This window comes from Notolabrus celidotus, chromosome 2 (assembly GCF_009762535.1).
Source record: "Notolabrus celidotus isolate fNotCel1 chromosome 2, fNotCel1.pri, whole genome shotgun sequence".
Lineage (NCBI taxonomy): Eukaryota > Metazoa > Chordata > Actinopteri > Labriformes > Labridae > Notolabrus > Notolabrus celidotus.
Window position 1 is genome coordinate 10904821 of NC_048273.1, and position 14249 is coordinate 10919069.

The 14249-nt window shown below is 37.4% G+C and overlaps 1 protein-coding gene across 4 annotated transcripts; it reads left to right on the forward strand.

Annotated features, from left to right (window-relative positions):
• Nucleotides 1-947: 947 nt before the first annotated feature.
• ctns (cystinosin, lysosomal cystine transporter) lies at nt 948-14058 on the forward strand. Of its 4 annotated transcripts, none has more exons than XM_034674986.1 (12): nt 948-1003; nt 1610-1675; nt 3092-3194; nt 3569-3647; nt 4515-4605; nt 6163-6266; nt 7924-8049; nt 8513-8612; nt 9181-9300; nt 11047-11217; nt 13416-13533; nt 13676-14058. In XM_034674986.1, the coding sequence occupies exons 3-12, from the start codon at nt 3119-3121 to the stop codon at nt 13822-13824; spliced, it is 1134 nt and encodes a 377-aa protein (XP_034530877.1). In that variant the 5' UTR covers nt 948-1003; nt 1610-1675; nt 3092-3118; the 3' UTR covers nt 13825-14058. The 4 variants fall into 4 exon arrangements, with proteins under 4 accessions (XP_034530877.1, XP_034530885.1, XP_034530904.1 ...); XM_034674994.1 differs by having other exon boundaries at nt 967-1005; nt 1580-1675; XM_034675013.1 differs by lacking the exon at nt 948-1003 and adding an exon at nt 1151-1189.
• The last annotated feature ends 191 nt before the right edge of the window (nt 14059-14249 follow it).

The following is a 14249-nucleotide window of genomic DNA, read 5'->3' on the forward strand; positions in this document are numbered from 1 at the left end:
CCCCCTCACTTCTGAAATGATGTCTACATCCCAGTGGGCATGGTGCATTTATATCCACGTCCATCAATTTGGACAAACACGTGTTCAATGTGACAATCAATGTATGTGTGTGTGTGTGTGTGTGTGTGTGTGTGTGTGTGTGTTTTCTGTTGGTGTTCTCTTTTTTTTTTCTAAAGTAAGTAATGGTTGTTAGACCACGGAATCTGTTGGAAGTCGGGGCAGCCTTCCTTTCTTTTGTAGATGTCGCTATTGTTAGCATCTGAGGACTATCTGTGGATCCTTTAAATCTTCAACACCCTTCCTGTGTTATTTTTCATAGTGTCTTGTGTTTATTGTGTGTGAGTGTGTGTGAGTGTGTGTGAGTGTGTGTGAGTGTGTGTGAGTGTGTGTGAGTGTGTGTGAGTGTGTGTGAGTGTGTGTGAGTGTGTGTGAGTGTGTGTAGGTTAAGAAAACAAAAAATCACAAATACAATATTCAAAAAAAAAAAAAAAGAAGACAGCCATTTGTTTCTCCATTAATTTATTTCGTTGATCAAGTTGACATCATAACCTGAAAAAGAAGTTTGCCAAAACATATTTTACAAAGAAATTCAATGGATGGCTGCTATAGATTTTGTTTAAATGTTTGAATAGATCAAATTTGATAACGAGGATTTGGTTGTGATATTATATATTTATTAATTTAATTTAATTTAATTTAATTTAATTTAATTTAATTTAATCTAATTTTATTTAATTTAATCTAATTTTATTTTATTTTGTTTATTTTATTTTATTTTATTTTGTTTTATTTTATTTTATTTTATTTTATTTTATTTTAATTTATTTTAATTTTTGTATTATTATTTTCGTCCACACTCCACACCAGTAGGTGGCGGTAATTTACCTAGACGTTGTTTGCCAAACACGAAAGAAGAAGAAGAAGAAGTAGGGAGGAGCGAAGAAGACGAAGAAGAACAGTCTTGTGACCCGCCAATGAGGAAGCAGTCAAAACAACTGAGGAGGTGTAAGTTCTCCTTTGTTTCTCCTTTTAAATAATTTACCTTAATGCCTCTTAAGTCTTTAACTTACTGTTGCAAGTAGCTTTAACGTATTATCATTGACCACAACCGAGAAATACAATTTACTCATGTGACGGAACAGTTGTCAATCCATCTTTCGTTACTGTTGTATCTTTGTTTTCACTTCAGGTGTGTGTTGTATCTTTGTTTTCACTTCAGGTGTGTGTTGTATCTTTTGCTTCACTTCAGGTGTGTGTTGTATCTTTGTTTTCACTTTAGGTGTGTGTTGTATCTTTGTTTTCACTTCATGTGTGTGTTGTATCTTTGTTTTCACTTCAGGTGTGTGTTGTATCTTTTGCTTCACTTCAGGTGTGTGTTGTATCTTTGTTTTCACTTCAGGTGTGTGTTGTATCTTTGTTTTCACTTCAGGTGTGTGTTGTATCTTTGTTTTCACTTCAGGTGTGTGTTGTATCTTTGTTTTCACTTCAGGTGTGTGTTGTATCTTTGTTTTCACTTCAGGTGTGTGTTGTATCTTTGTTTTCACTTCAGGTGTGTGTTGTATCTTTTGCTTCACTTCAGGTGTGTGTTGTATCTTTTGCTTCACTTCAGGTGTGTGTTGGCTGCGTGACGGCTGTGGAACGTGGATGTTTCGACTCGTGCTGTCACGGCTTTCAGGTACGTGTTGGATCGCCTATATATTGACAGTGTACACAGGTAAGTGTGTACATACTGTACCTACATACCAGGAACTGGACCCAAGTTGATCTTTAGTACGAACAATAAACATCAAGCTATCAAATTTGAACTGCTCTTGGCTCTATAAGTGTCAAAATTTAGGGGAGAGGGTTGCAAGTCATCCACTGTAAATCAGAATCAGCACAATTAAATAAAATATCAATTTCAATCTTGCATGACTTAACACACTGTTTGCAGTACTTGGCTGGTTTTAGGGGTTAAAGCTGCTGTTGGTAGTCACAGAGTAAACATCTGTTCAGAGAGAGGGACTTTGAATGTCAACACTATCCCTCCCAACCAGATTTCCTCTTAGCCCCCCAACACTGATCGGCGTGTGCAGTCATGATAGCGCTGGACTCATAACCAATTGGAGGACGTAGTAGGGGCCGCCCCTTAACCAATCAGGACAGAGGATTGGAGATTAGCTGTCATTGGTCCATGATAACGGGAACGAGGGGAATAATAACATTGCTTGATATAAAGGCATTGGAAAATGCAGAGATTTCGCAATAGTCTCAAATTACTCCACTTACCGATGAGTACCGATGGGCATTATGACCTTTTCTCAAAACCTATCAGAAAAAAAGGATTTTTTTTACACCATTCCTACCAACAGCATCTTTAATACCATGTGAGGGGTTGTTACCACAACAGGATTTATGGTTGTAAGGTACCTTCTAAGTAAACTCTGGGTTTTCAGTACTGTGAAAGAGGTTACTGAGGTAGCCATAATCCTTTTTGCAGAAATCCACCTACTGTACAAACCTACTGTAAATAACCTACTGCAAAAAAAAAAAAAGTCATATAGTTCCTATATTGCATCCCTGTTCTCCAAAGATGATTTAGCTGAAACTAAACCTTAACTGTGAGGAAGAGAGTCATTTTATTATTTTAAAATGATGGCGGCTTGAATGAGGAGAGACATAGGCACGCAGCTTGCAGCCAGAAACTATTATCATCTTGCTATTTGTACCCCTGCTTCCTCAATAATACATTTTTTTAAACTTGAATTACTTGCTATGTTGGCTTCGTGAATTGGAGAATGCAACTCCACAACATGTTAACTGAATCATTGAGGGCTGTACCGAGTAAGCCCAGAGCAGACAGGCATCCAAAAGTAGGGTGAACATTTCGAACATTACAGTTGCAGCATTTCAGCTCAGTGTAGATCTAGAAGAAGAAGGATGCCAAGTGTGATCCCCAATTTAAAAAAAGTGTTCTCCCTGAAATTCAGAACAGCTTCTGCAGTAGTACAGTAGAGAAGTAGCTATTTAAAATAATACTGGTTTCACGTTATTGCTATGAAAAATTCTGTCTGAATGCTAAGATGCTTTATGTGTGCCCCGTGTCCCTCAGGTTGACGGTATCCATCATTTTGCAGAGATGTCAGGTCTGGGCTTGGCTAAGAGGTGGCTACCTACTTACCTGCTGCTTCTGTGGATGTTCACAGACATGTCTGGTAAATGTACTGATGTTGCTATGTACAGTGATTTCATCTGCTTCTCCATAAAAAAGGAATTTCTGCCTTGCCACTACACTGACGTGGTCAAAAGACTAGTGTTATTTAAACGTAGAGCGTTGCCTTGCTTTAATTTGCTACTCTTATTTTGTTTTCATTCATTAAATGGAAAACGACATGTCGTAGATGGTTAGGTTTTGAATTTGTTAGACCTGTTCAATACATTTTCTTTGAATCAGTAACCTCTTGGTAACCATGCGGATGGGAAAAGTGTTGAGAATGTTGTATGTCAATTTTTGATCCTATTGTGAATTTTAATCATCAATTGATGATGCCTTTCTGGTGTTTGTTCTACTTGTCTTTCCATCCTCCAGAGTCCAGACTTTATTTGTCTGCACCAAGTGTGGTGACGCTTGAGGAAAACGCAAATGCCAGTATTACCATTACTACCAGGTGAGCACACACACACTTTAGGGCCTTTACAGCAAAAAACAAGGTTCTACATTGAATGTGTCACTTTACTCTGGCCAGTAATTTGGGGTGATTGAGTCAAATTGCAAGTTTTTTGTTGGATAGCTGTTGGAGTATTTGCTACATTCTCTTTTTTTTCTTTGCAATTAAAAAAAACATTATGATCTGTTCTATCAATCTTTATTTGTAAAGCGCCAAATCACAACAAACGTTTTCTCAAGACGCTTTTACAAACAGAGCAGGTCTAGACCATACTCTGTTATATTATTAACAAATACCCAACATCAGGACAGTCCCCTCTTACTGACAGGACTCGATCTTATCTCATCTTAATCCACCACTAGTATTGCACCTCACAGTATTTAGCTAGTTACAGCGGCAAGGAAAAACTTCCTTTAACAGGCAGAAACCTCGAGCAGAACCAGACTCATGTTAGACAGCTATCTGCCTCGACCGAGTTGGGGTTGGAAAGAGGGATAGAGAAGAATAAGAGAGAGAGATGATAGTGATGAGACGAATGGTGGTAGTAGTAGTAGTAGTAGTAGTAGTAGTAGCTGTTACCACTGGAGTCTGGAACGTCCACAGCAGTGAGTTAAAGTAAGTGAGCAGGAAAAAATATTTTCATGAACATCTACAGGTCATGGTTAAATTCTAACATTAATTTAGTAGAGTCACAGTGATATGATACAAATGTGAGCAGTAAAGCAGGGCTGTATAATAATTTTTTGGAGAAAGAGCTCACTCAGGTTTCAAAACAAAGAAAAGAACCTTCAGAAATGTCCTAAGCATGAAGAGAGACACATATACACTGCATTGCTGTTCTGACTAGATTTTTGTCTTTTTCCCTAGGTTTCCTGTCAACCAGTCAGCTGTGATTGAGTTAAATGTAACCCACAGCTCCAAGCAGAACTACTCATCTATAATTACAATTCCAAAGCAGGTAAAATATGAAAAAACAATTAAAAAAGATGTGCCGCAAAGAAAACATACTTTCAATGTCCTATTCATCACAGGGAGGCTTGATGCTACATGCACGTATATTTGACTTATTTTTTAGCCTTTGGTTCTAAAAAGTGTACCAAAGACTTCAATTGAGAAGCAGATGGTTTTGTTTTTTTAGTGAACTCCCCTACATTTCCTCATGCACCATCATTACAGTGAAAAAAAGGGATGTTTAACAGTATGATTTTACAGGTATGATCAGAAAAGGGAATTTTGCCTTAAATACAAAGAAAAAAGTTCACATCTGTATATGCAGTATTGCATTATTACTCAGTGTTGTGTTTGTCTTTAAGGGTTCAAATAAAAGCCCAAGTCAACTAAATGAAATGTAAGCAGTCACGGTTAATTTATTCTCGATTCTCATTAATACTTTGTAAAAGGTAGTCTTTTGCTGTAGAACCTAGTGATGTGATTCTTTTGGATAAATGTGAAATTCACAAAAAAGACAAAAATCAAATCATTTTAAAGAAGGGAGGGAATAAGCTGTTTAATAAACAAGTTAAATTTATTTTATTTTTATTTCTTTATCAAAGTTTTTATTCAGTACAATTTGAAACATGTTTTGCAGCTAGTCAAAGTAACAAAGCATTTTTTCAGAAAGTAAAGAGGTACATAAAACAGGTATAATACATTTGTCTAAACATTCTTATAAAATGAGGTTATAATAGTGGTGAGAGAAAAAAATATTTTGTCAAAGAAAATTCAAAGCTTGCCAATGTCATTGTGAATAAAGGTAGTGTGCCAGGATTGGTAAACAAATAGGATCGTTGTCGTATACATCTGTATACATTTATACACCCTCGCCTACAAGAAAACATTTAGAAACATATATCTGCACACGTGCAAACCCACATACCCATTCGGGGTAACGATAAATCAGTGAAGGAATGTAAATAAGCTTAGAGTAAATAAACTCTCAAGTAAACTTGTATCTAGGCTTACAGATTTAAATCATCACATACTGAGAAAAGCAAATAAATAAATAAAGAATCTTAAAAAAACTTGATCAGAAAAAGTGATCAGTGAACAGCTGAATTAAAATCAGCTTTGTCATTTGTGTCGCAGTACTAACTCAAATTAACAACTTGAGACCCTATTATTACCACCCATAGTAATATATATAACAGAAAGGGAAACATGGGGGAGGACAAGGTCTAGGTATAGCTGCTTGCATGGGTTCCTGAATCATGAAATCTTGTATTGACAACAATGAACTATGTACAATTTAAACAAGTTCAAATTTTAATATCATTTTAAAATTTATTCCAGAAAATGTTTACAATTGCACAAAATGAAACCAGTAATTAAAGTAATTTTATACAAAACTAATATTTACTATGAATAGGCTACTTACAGTCAACAGCCACAGAAATTCTGAAATGGAGAAATATTGCTGGAACAGGAAGATTTTTTAAAATTATGAGAAGAGGTGCCATTTGCATATTTGTGTGTGTTTGTTTGTGTGTGTCTGATAAATCCACTTGTTTTTGTTTAGGTGTTTCTACCAGCAGAGGCAAACTCAGTCTCCTTCAATGTGTCTGCCCATGATGTGGGTCAGGTGACAACACACTTACAGAGCAACAACTCAGATCTCAACAGGTTGGTTTTTGCATTATGACAGCACAAGCTGACATAAAACTTTCCTATTCTCCTCTAAAAGGCCAGCTCAAGGCCAGCAATTAGAGACAAGACTTAACTTTTTAGAACGCTGCAGTTAAAGTTAGCTGCAAGACAAACACTGTCAGCTGGTTACATTGACAGAAATGAGGAAGAGGGAAAGGGTGAGTTCCCCATCAGTTAAAGAAAAGCTGTGTATGTACATAACTCTTAAGGGATTTGTTGCTTTCTGTTTTTTAGCACAAGTTGTCAACAGACAGTAAAGAGCAACAGTGGTCAAGCAAGCAAAGGACTAGATAAATAAAGCATTGAATTAAAGAAATCAAACATCATATCTTGTTCTTTCATTTGGTAAGGTTGGGTTAGGAGGATAAATAAATTCACACTCACTTCCTCAAAACTCTGTAAGGCAGTACAACAGGTTATGCAGGAAGGTGCAATATTTATGATGTCAATCAATGTTACATACTTGTAACATAAAAAGAAACACGTTAAGCATATTCTGATTCTTTGACAAGTGTTTTTTTATACTTTTTCGCTGGCCTGACTACATTCAGACTCTACAGACTTACTTATACTTCTACTACGTATACTTTTAATACTACTTTTACTACTACTTCTCCTACTTTCACTACTACTTCACCAACTTCACCTACTTCTACTACTTCCACTACTTCAACCACTTCTATAAATACTTCTACTACTTCCACCACTTCAACTACTTTCACTAATTTCACTACTTCAACTACTTCCACTACTTTTACTACTTCACATCTTTAAGACCCTTCTATGATTCTACTCTTTGTGATTTTAGGTTCTTTACAAGTTTCACTTTGTTAAGCTTTGATTAAGTCTTCTGATTTTCAGCAGGGCATCCAAATATTTCAGTAGGCTTACACAATTTTCTCTTTCCCTTCACATTTCCACATGTTCGGTTGAGTTTCACAGCTTTAATCCTTCAGTTTCAGCATTTCAACACATTTGCTGTAAGGAAATGGAACTTTTCTAGCTCTGTTAGGAATTCCACAGTTTGACTACAACCACAGTAATAAAATAAAGCTAATAACTTTTTAATAATTACTATTTATAGGCTCTTGTTTACTTTATACTCTTTTGCACTATCTACTCGGCTGCTTTAACACTTTTAATTTCCCTGTTGTGGGACGAATAAAGGAATATCTTATCTCTTATATCTTAAACATTTCCTTTAAAGTCATCTATGCATACTACTGCTAAATGAAATTAAGTATCCTCCTATTTTTCTCATCCCCTGAGAGAAAGACAAACATCTATTTTTTTGCTATGAACATAACTGTGAGTGTCTAATTCAACCTAGTTACACAGTCCAGCTTTTATACGAAATTAGATTGTGTGATATCTGGACTCCATGTTATAATAATTCTTACAGCTATTTTCTGTTATATAAATAATATTTATAATCTATATCGTTCACTCAGAATGCTATGCTGGGGTCTTCCACATACCCTGGATTTTTAGAGAAGTGTACTACTGATTTTTGTATCCCCTTTGCTGAAATTACTTGATCATGCATTTTACCATTTTAGCAATATAATAATTATGTGTCTTGTAAAGCTGCTGTTTACAATTCTGACTCTCATCCCTCCAATTTGTCCATCAGGATCCACTTTATGGTTGTGCGTAGTAACATCCTTTCTGGAATCAGTCAGGTGATAGGCTGGATTTATTTTTTCGCCTGGTCGGTGTCTTTCTACCCACAGGCCTGGGACAACTGGAAGAGGAAAAGGTAGTTTTCAGTTTGTCATTCTCTTTTATTTATGTCGATTTTTTTTAGTGGTTTCTTTGTGCAGTTTTTGGTAACACTTTCTATGAACCCGCCACTTGTAATGCAGCATAAGCACATTTATAAGGCTTTGTAACAATCTGTATAAGTGATTTTATATATATCATTATGTGTTGGTTTTAAATGTAATTTTATGTGGGAGCGATCTGAAGGTTGGGCCTATGGTCTTGACAGTGAAGCCAAGCCACTGATGAAGAAGGGATCCATTCCAGTCACTCCCTAGTTTACCTCGGCTGATATGTCTTTGATCTTATGGTTTATTTTGTCTATAGTGTCTAACTGATTATTGGGTCTTCTGGGGTATCAGTGTGTGGTCTTATGATTGGGCTGGAAGTAAAAAAACTGAAAAAAAATTGTGAATTATGAACCAAATCAGACAATTTATACTAACATACATTTTTTTTAGTGTTGTAGGTCTCAACTTTGATTTCCTGGCCCTCAACCTCACGGGCTTCATCGCTTACAGTGTCTTCAATATAGGGCTGTTTTGGATTCCTTACACAAAGGTAACTTAATCCTTGTGAGGATGTTGAATTATCAATACAGTCTTCTTGTCAGGTTTCAGCTACCAGGATTACTCAGACACATCTTTCAGAAGTGAAATGGTTAATCACTGATCAGTTGTGTATGATCATACAGCAACTCATCTTCAGCAGCCAGCCACAGCATAATAATAATTGTGATCCAGAGGAAATTGACAAAAGTAAATTGTGTTGTAATTGGTCAGAAAGTTTCGGTGCAGTAAAGTGATTGCCTTTAAAATGACAAAAAATGTTGTTATAAAATGAAGATGACTCTTTTTTTTAAGTAAGATTATACATTATGCCACATTTTACCTCATGACACCTACCCCTTGATGCTGTCTGACCTGACCTTTTGTTAAAATTACAGTAAAAATAGCATTCTTGTTTTCCTAGGGAGAGTGGGGTTTGTTTAAAACGAGGTACAGGGGTGTTGAATTTGAATGTCTTCTTTGTCTATTAACATTTTAATGGTGAGTTACAACACTCATACATAACTGCTTACATTTTTTGCTCAACAGTATTTGGTGTATGTTGTGTGCTTTCCCTTTAGGAGGAGTTTCTGAAGGAGAATCCCAATGGAATTAACCCTGTTGATGCCAATGATGTCTTCTTCAGTCTCCATGCTGTCCTGCTGTGTTTGATCTATGCTATCCAGGCTGCTGTGTATGAGGTGATTGTCTTGGCTTATCAAAATCTTATTACACAATAATATCGTGATAAGTATATGATATGATATTCATCAAAAATAAAGACAAATGAAGACTTGGTAAATTGCCATTTCTATAGCTCTAAGTAGCTGGTGAAGTCCCCCTATCAGTGGTGAGAGAGACGCACTCTGCCTGCTGGAGTCTCTGTGTAACTTTAGCCTTTGTCTTTTTGTAGAGAGCTGGTAATATATATATGATGACGTGGTTGTCTGGGATGGGGAGTCATACGTTGACTCCAACATGTTTGCTAATCTTCTAATCCTTCTTGTCAACTGTCTTGAAGACAGTTGAGGGAATTTCACTGAGCCAGACCTCTAGACCTCTCCATACTTGTGTACTTGTGTTGTGTCATCATGTTCTCTGATTGGTCAATGAGTTTTGTGATTTGTCATTGTGTTTTCTTAACTGTCGTTGTGTTTTGTGATTTGTTGTCATTGTGGTTGGTTTGTTTATTGGGTCACAAATCCCACCTGGAAAATACTGGAAATTCTTAGTAGTACAGTTAGGGTTGCAAAGGGGTGGAAACTTTCCATGGGAATTATGGGAACTTATGGGAATTAACTGGGAATTGAGTGTAATTTAATGGAAAGGTATCATATCCAAGCATAAATATTTGTTTAGTTATAAGCAGACATCCATCCAAAATTATACAATTAAAACAGATTGATTTGTAAGTACAACTTTATCAAGTGTTAAATATTTTATTGAACAATCAATTAAAACATTAATGTTGAGTTAAATATTACTCATCCCCCCCGACCCAACCTGTTCAAAAATGAACAGAAATGCAATCCCAACAAAGTCCCAATCAAAATGTTAAATGAAAAGAGCCCCTCTCCCTCCAAAAATGTCCTATTCAACATGCAAATAAAAAAGCATCGTTTCCTCAAGCTTTATAAGCCTAGCCTCTGCAGGATTCTAGAAATCATCTGTGCATGGGATAGAGGACAGTGCATGTAGGGGGCGTGGTCTCAATAGCCCTGCAGTAAGCAGTGTGCATGTGATGGAGGAATAGCATAGATGTTCAACTGTACTTGCATGAAATTTGTTTGTTTTAGTCAGGATTGTGCTAAAATATATTTTCCCCAACTATGTTTAAGTTCCCTATTAAGAGCCAACCTTCAATTTAGTAAATTCCTGGTTTATTCACGTTTATTCCCATAAATTCCCGTTAAATCCAAATCCCATGGACAGTTTCCAACTTTGAAAATTCCTGGAATTTTCAAACCCTAAGTACAGTTTGTGTGAAAAATTGTTTACTGAGTGCAAGTGGGTACCTCCTGAAGTGATACTCTTAGTGAATAAAGTTGTTTCTGCTTTGTTACACGTAAGCTCTGGAGTGAACAGATCCACTTGGTTTCATTTGTCCAATCATCTCTACAGGACCACAAATGAACCGATCCCATTCATGAAATGTATCCAGTGATGGTACTTTAGGGGGTTTTGTCCCTTCAAGTTAATTTCTTTATGTTTGACATTTTAACTTTGGTATTTCTATTACCTTAGCAATGCCAAAACACAGGCCTACACCAAGTTTTGTGCCTGAACACGTCCTCTGTAATAACTACTGCTGCTTTGTGTGGCTATATCGTGAAGTTAATGATTCTAACATGTCTTTTCTGTGAGTTTGTAGAACCACCGTTTGCCTGACAGTACAGCACATCCTTCACACTGTATCCTTATGTAAATCTGTGTCCTCTCTCTTTCAGAGGGGCGATCAAAAGGTCTCTTGGATAGCCTTGGGCTTGTTGCTGATTGGCTGGACTTTTGCCTTGATTAGCTTGTTTCTTGCTGTAGCCAGACAGATCACTTGGTTGGATTACCTCTACTATTTCTCCTACATTAAACTAGCAGTCACCCTGATCAAGTATGTACCACAGGTAAGTGCTCGACTCTTCAGAACCAAAAGATTGGAAACACTTAAACATTGTGAAGCTTTACAATACAGTTGCCTTTTTATGAATACTTAAGTTGTTAAAAATGTTCCATGTGTATGCTAATGTGGGATCCCAATGTGGCACTAATTTAATCTACCAAAAGGTTGAGATACTTGAAAAATAAATAGTCAAATTTGATTTTTACAGTCACATCATTTTTAGCATTGGCCTAGTTTTCTAGTGACCCCTGGGATTGTTGGTCCATTAACAGCGTGTGGCCGGTTTTGCATTGCTATTTTGTGGATGCAGAAGACAACTGTGCCATAAACCAATTAAAACCTGGTCTGAAGTCAACCTTGCACATTTTCTTGTGTGCATTAGGACAGACCTTATACAGAGATTTAGATCAATACCCCATCTCAAAAGAACGTGTATTAGTTGTAGGGATGTCAATTTTAAGTAATCTCAGTGATCGATAAATGTTAAAGGCACTATGAGGAGTTTTAACTGGCTGAGAAACAGACTGAAATTGATACTGATGCCTCTTTATGACCCTCAAAAGCAAACAAGACCATCCACAGCAACACCGATACTTTCTCTGTTGTCATTTTAATGCCTGAAACTGTTCTGAGGGGGTAGGTGTCAGAACAGATGATTGACATCTCGCTCTAGAAACACCCTTTTTTGGCTGTTTTCATGGCAAATAATCACGACCAATTATCGATTAATCATTTAAAGCTAGGGTTGGTAGTCTCGGAAAACCAGCATGAATTTGAATGTAGCTTTTCCTCAGGACTCCGTCTAACCCCTCCCCTCCTCCCTCAGAGCTCCTCCAAAACGACGCCCCCCCCGCTCACATGCACGAGCGCCACTGATTCGCGACCATATGATCGTGACTGATTCAAAACCGGTCCTCACCAAAACATTATCATAGTGAAAGTTAAAAACACAAACAAACATGGCTGCTGTTAGTGCTCACAACTATCATGCTAGCATTATCCAGTTGTACCAGTGACACGATATCAGGAGAAAAGTTATAACACATATATAATACTGTAACAACTCTACTGTTTGTTAAACCTGTTCAGTATAGATGTTCTTAATTCCTACAGTGTTGACGGTCAGTGAAGGCATCAGGAGAGGTGTAGAGTGTGCGAGTGGGAGAGAGGAGAGGAGAAGTTTTTCATTCATTCAAACATTGATTGTTGTTTTGTTGGTTGGCGTGATCACGGCCGACAGTGACCGGTTATTAAAGCTCAACGTGTTCACGAATCGGCTGGTCATCACTACAGCGTCCGGACAGACGCTACAATAAATATATATTTTCTGTAGGACTTACTGAACGTCATTAATTATTCTGCTTGTTGGTGAGAGCTTTTTAGACTCTGATCCGGACTACAGTCCTGAGTAAAGCACCGCATCAGGTCAGAGGGGACAGGCCCGAGGACGAGCGAGAGGGGCAGTAAATAGAGGCAGGGGAAGTAGAGGCAGGAGACGGGGACTCGGAGGAGTGCACGTCGGGGAAATGTAAGCGCAGGAGGAGGGCAGAACGGCTGGACGGGATTTGATTGGTTTAAAATTTGGGGAGCCAAAAAACGGTGATTGGTTGGTGTTTTCCCAGGTTTACTCCGGCTGTAGATAGCAGTTTTTTTCCACTCTTTTTTAGGAACACATCATGTAATGATTGCCATCAGGACATAAAGATAATTTTAACCAGTATGACAAAAAGTGTATCTAAATCTGATTACCAACCCCAGCTTTAAGAGAAAGTAGACGTTTTCCATGCCAAAAACAATGCCACCTTTACCATCAGTGAGTGACTGTTGTGTGAATGGGTGACTGTGACTAGTAGTGTAAAAGCACTTGGAGTGGCCAGAGAGACCAGAAAAGGGCTATATAAGTACAAGTCTATTTATGATTTAGCACATGCTCATGCTCATAGTTCATTGCTGACACTACAGGTTTACCTTCTCACACTCTGGGCCTGCCAGCAAGTTAACTCCGTTCTGATCTTGAAATGCACCAACTCATAATCATCACAGTAAAGTGACGGGGATGAGAAACTTTCAGATAACAACAGAATTTATTTCTTTTGCCAATGTATTTCTTCTCTCCAACAGAAAAAGGCACAGTGGTGTGTATTTGGTTAATTATAACTTAAAGGGCATCATTGAAATCTTGATGCTCTGTTTTTTTTTCAGGCATTCATGAACTATAAAAGACAGAGTACTGAGGGCTGGAGTATTGGCAATGTGTTGCTGGACTTCACTGGTGGAACCTTCAGTATTCTTCAGATGATCTTACAGTCTTACAACAATGGTAACTTCTGTACTTTATGCTATCTAATACTTTGTGCTGGTGTATCAATGCAGGTGTGTTTTCCACAAAATATGATCTAACTTTTATCTTACTGACAGTCTGTTGTTGTCTTACTTACTTACTTACTTGTGTCTCTTTGCAGATGAATGGACGCTGATATTTGGGGATCCTACAAAGTTTGGCCTTGGACTGTTCTCTGTGGTGTTTGACATCCTCTTCATGACTCAGCACTACTGTCTCTACAGAAAGCCACCACAGTATGAAGCTATTGTAGAACAACAAGAAGCCTGATGTGGACCCCTTGCCTTGTTGATGGACTACCTTTAAACATTACTTCAAGGGAGCCTATGATTGATTTCTATCAGTCAGCCCACAATAAGCACACCTGATCAACAAAGAATTGATTGAAGCTGTTGATTATCATGTTGCTTTCCTCCAAAGCAGTGCCTTCTTCTTAAAAATCAGCACTTTATGTAATGATGTCAATGTCAACACTTTTTATTAAATGCAATATCACAACTGTTATCATAGTAATTTTGAGATATTATAATTTCAGAGCCTTATTTAGGCAAGCCAATAATATAAGCCAATTTTAGCGCAGCACAGATTTCTGTTGGTGTTGTTAAGTAACCCAAAATATTAGGGAAGGAAGAGCTTTTGTGCCTGCCCAGCACATTCGACCAATTCCCCTAGATAGATGAGTTGCTTCAATCCAA

Excerpts from the sequence above, each read along its gene's own strand:
- ctns (XM_034674986.1), top strand. The coding sequence starts at position 3,119 with ATGTCAGGTCTGGGCTTGGCTAAGAGGTGGCTACCTACTTACCTGCTG. Across the intron at positions 4,606-6,162 it reads TAATTACAATTCCAAAGCAG|GTGTTTCTACCAGCAGAGGC; the intron begins GTAAAATATGAA and ends GTTTTTGTTTAG. Across the intron at positions 9,301-11,046 it reads TCCAGGCTGCTGTGTATGAG|AGGGGCGATCAAAAGGTCTC; the intron begins GTGATTGTCTTG and ends TCTCTCTTTCAG.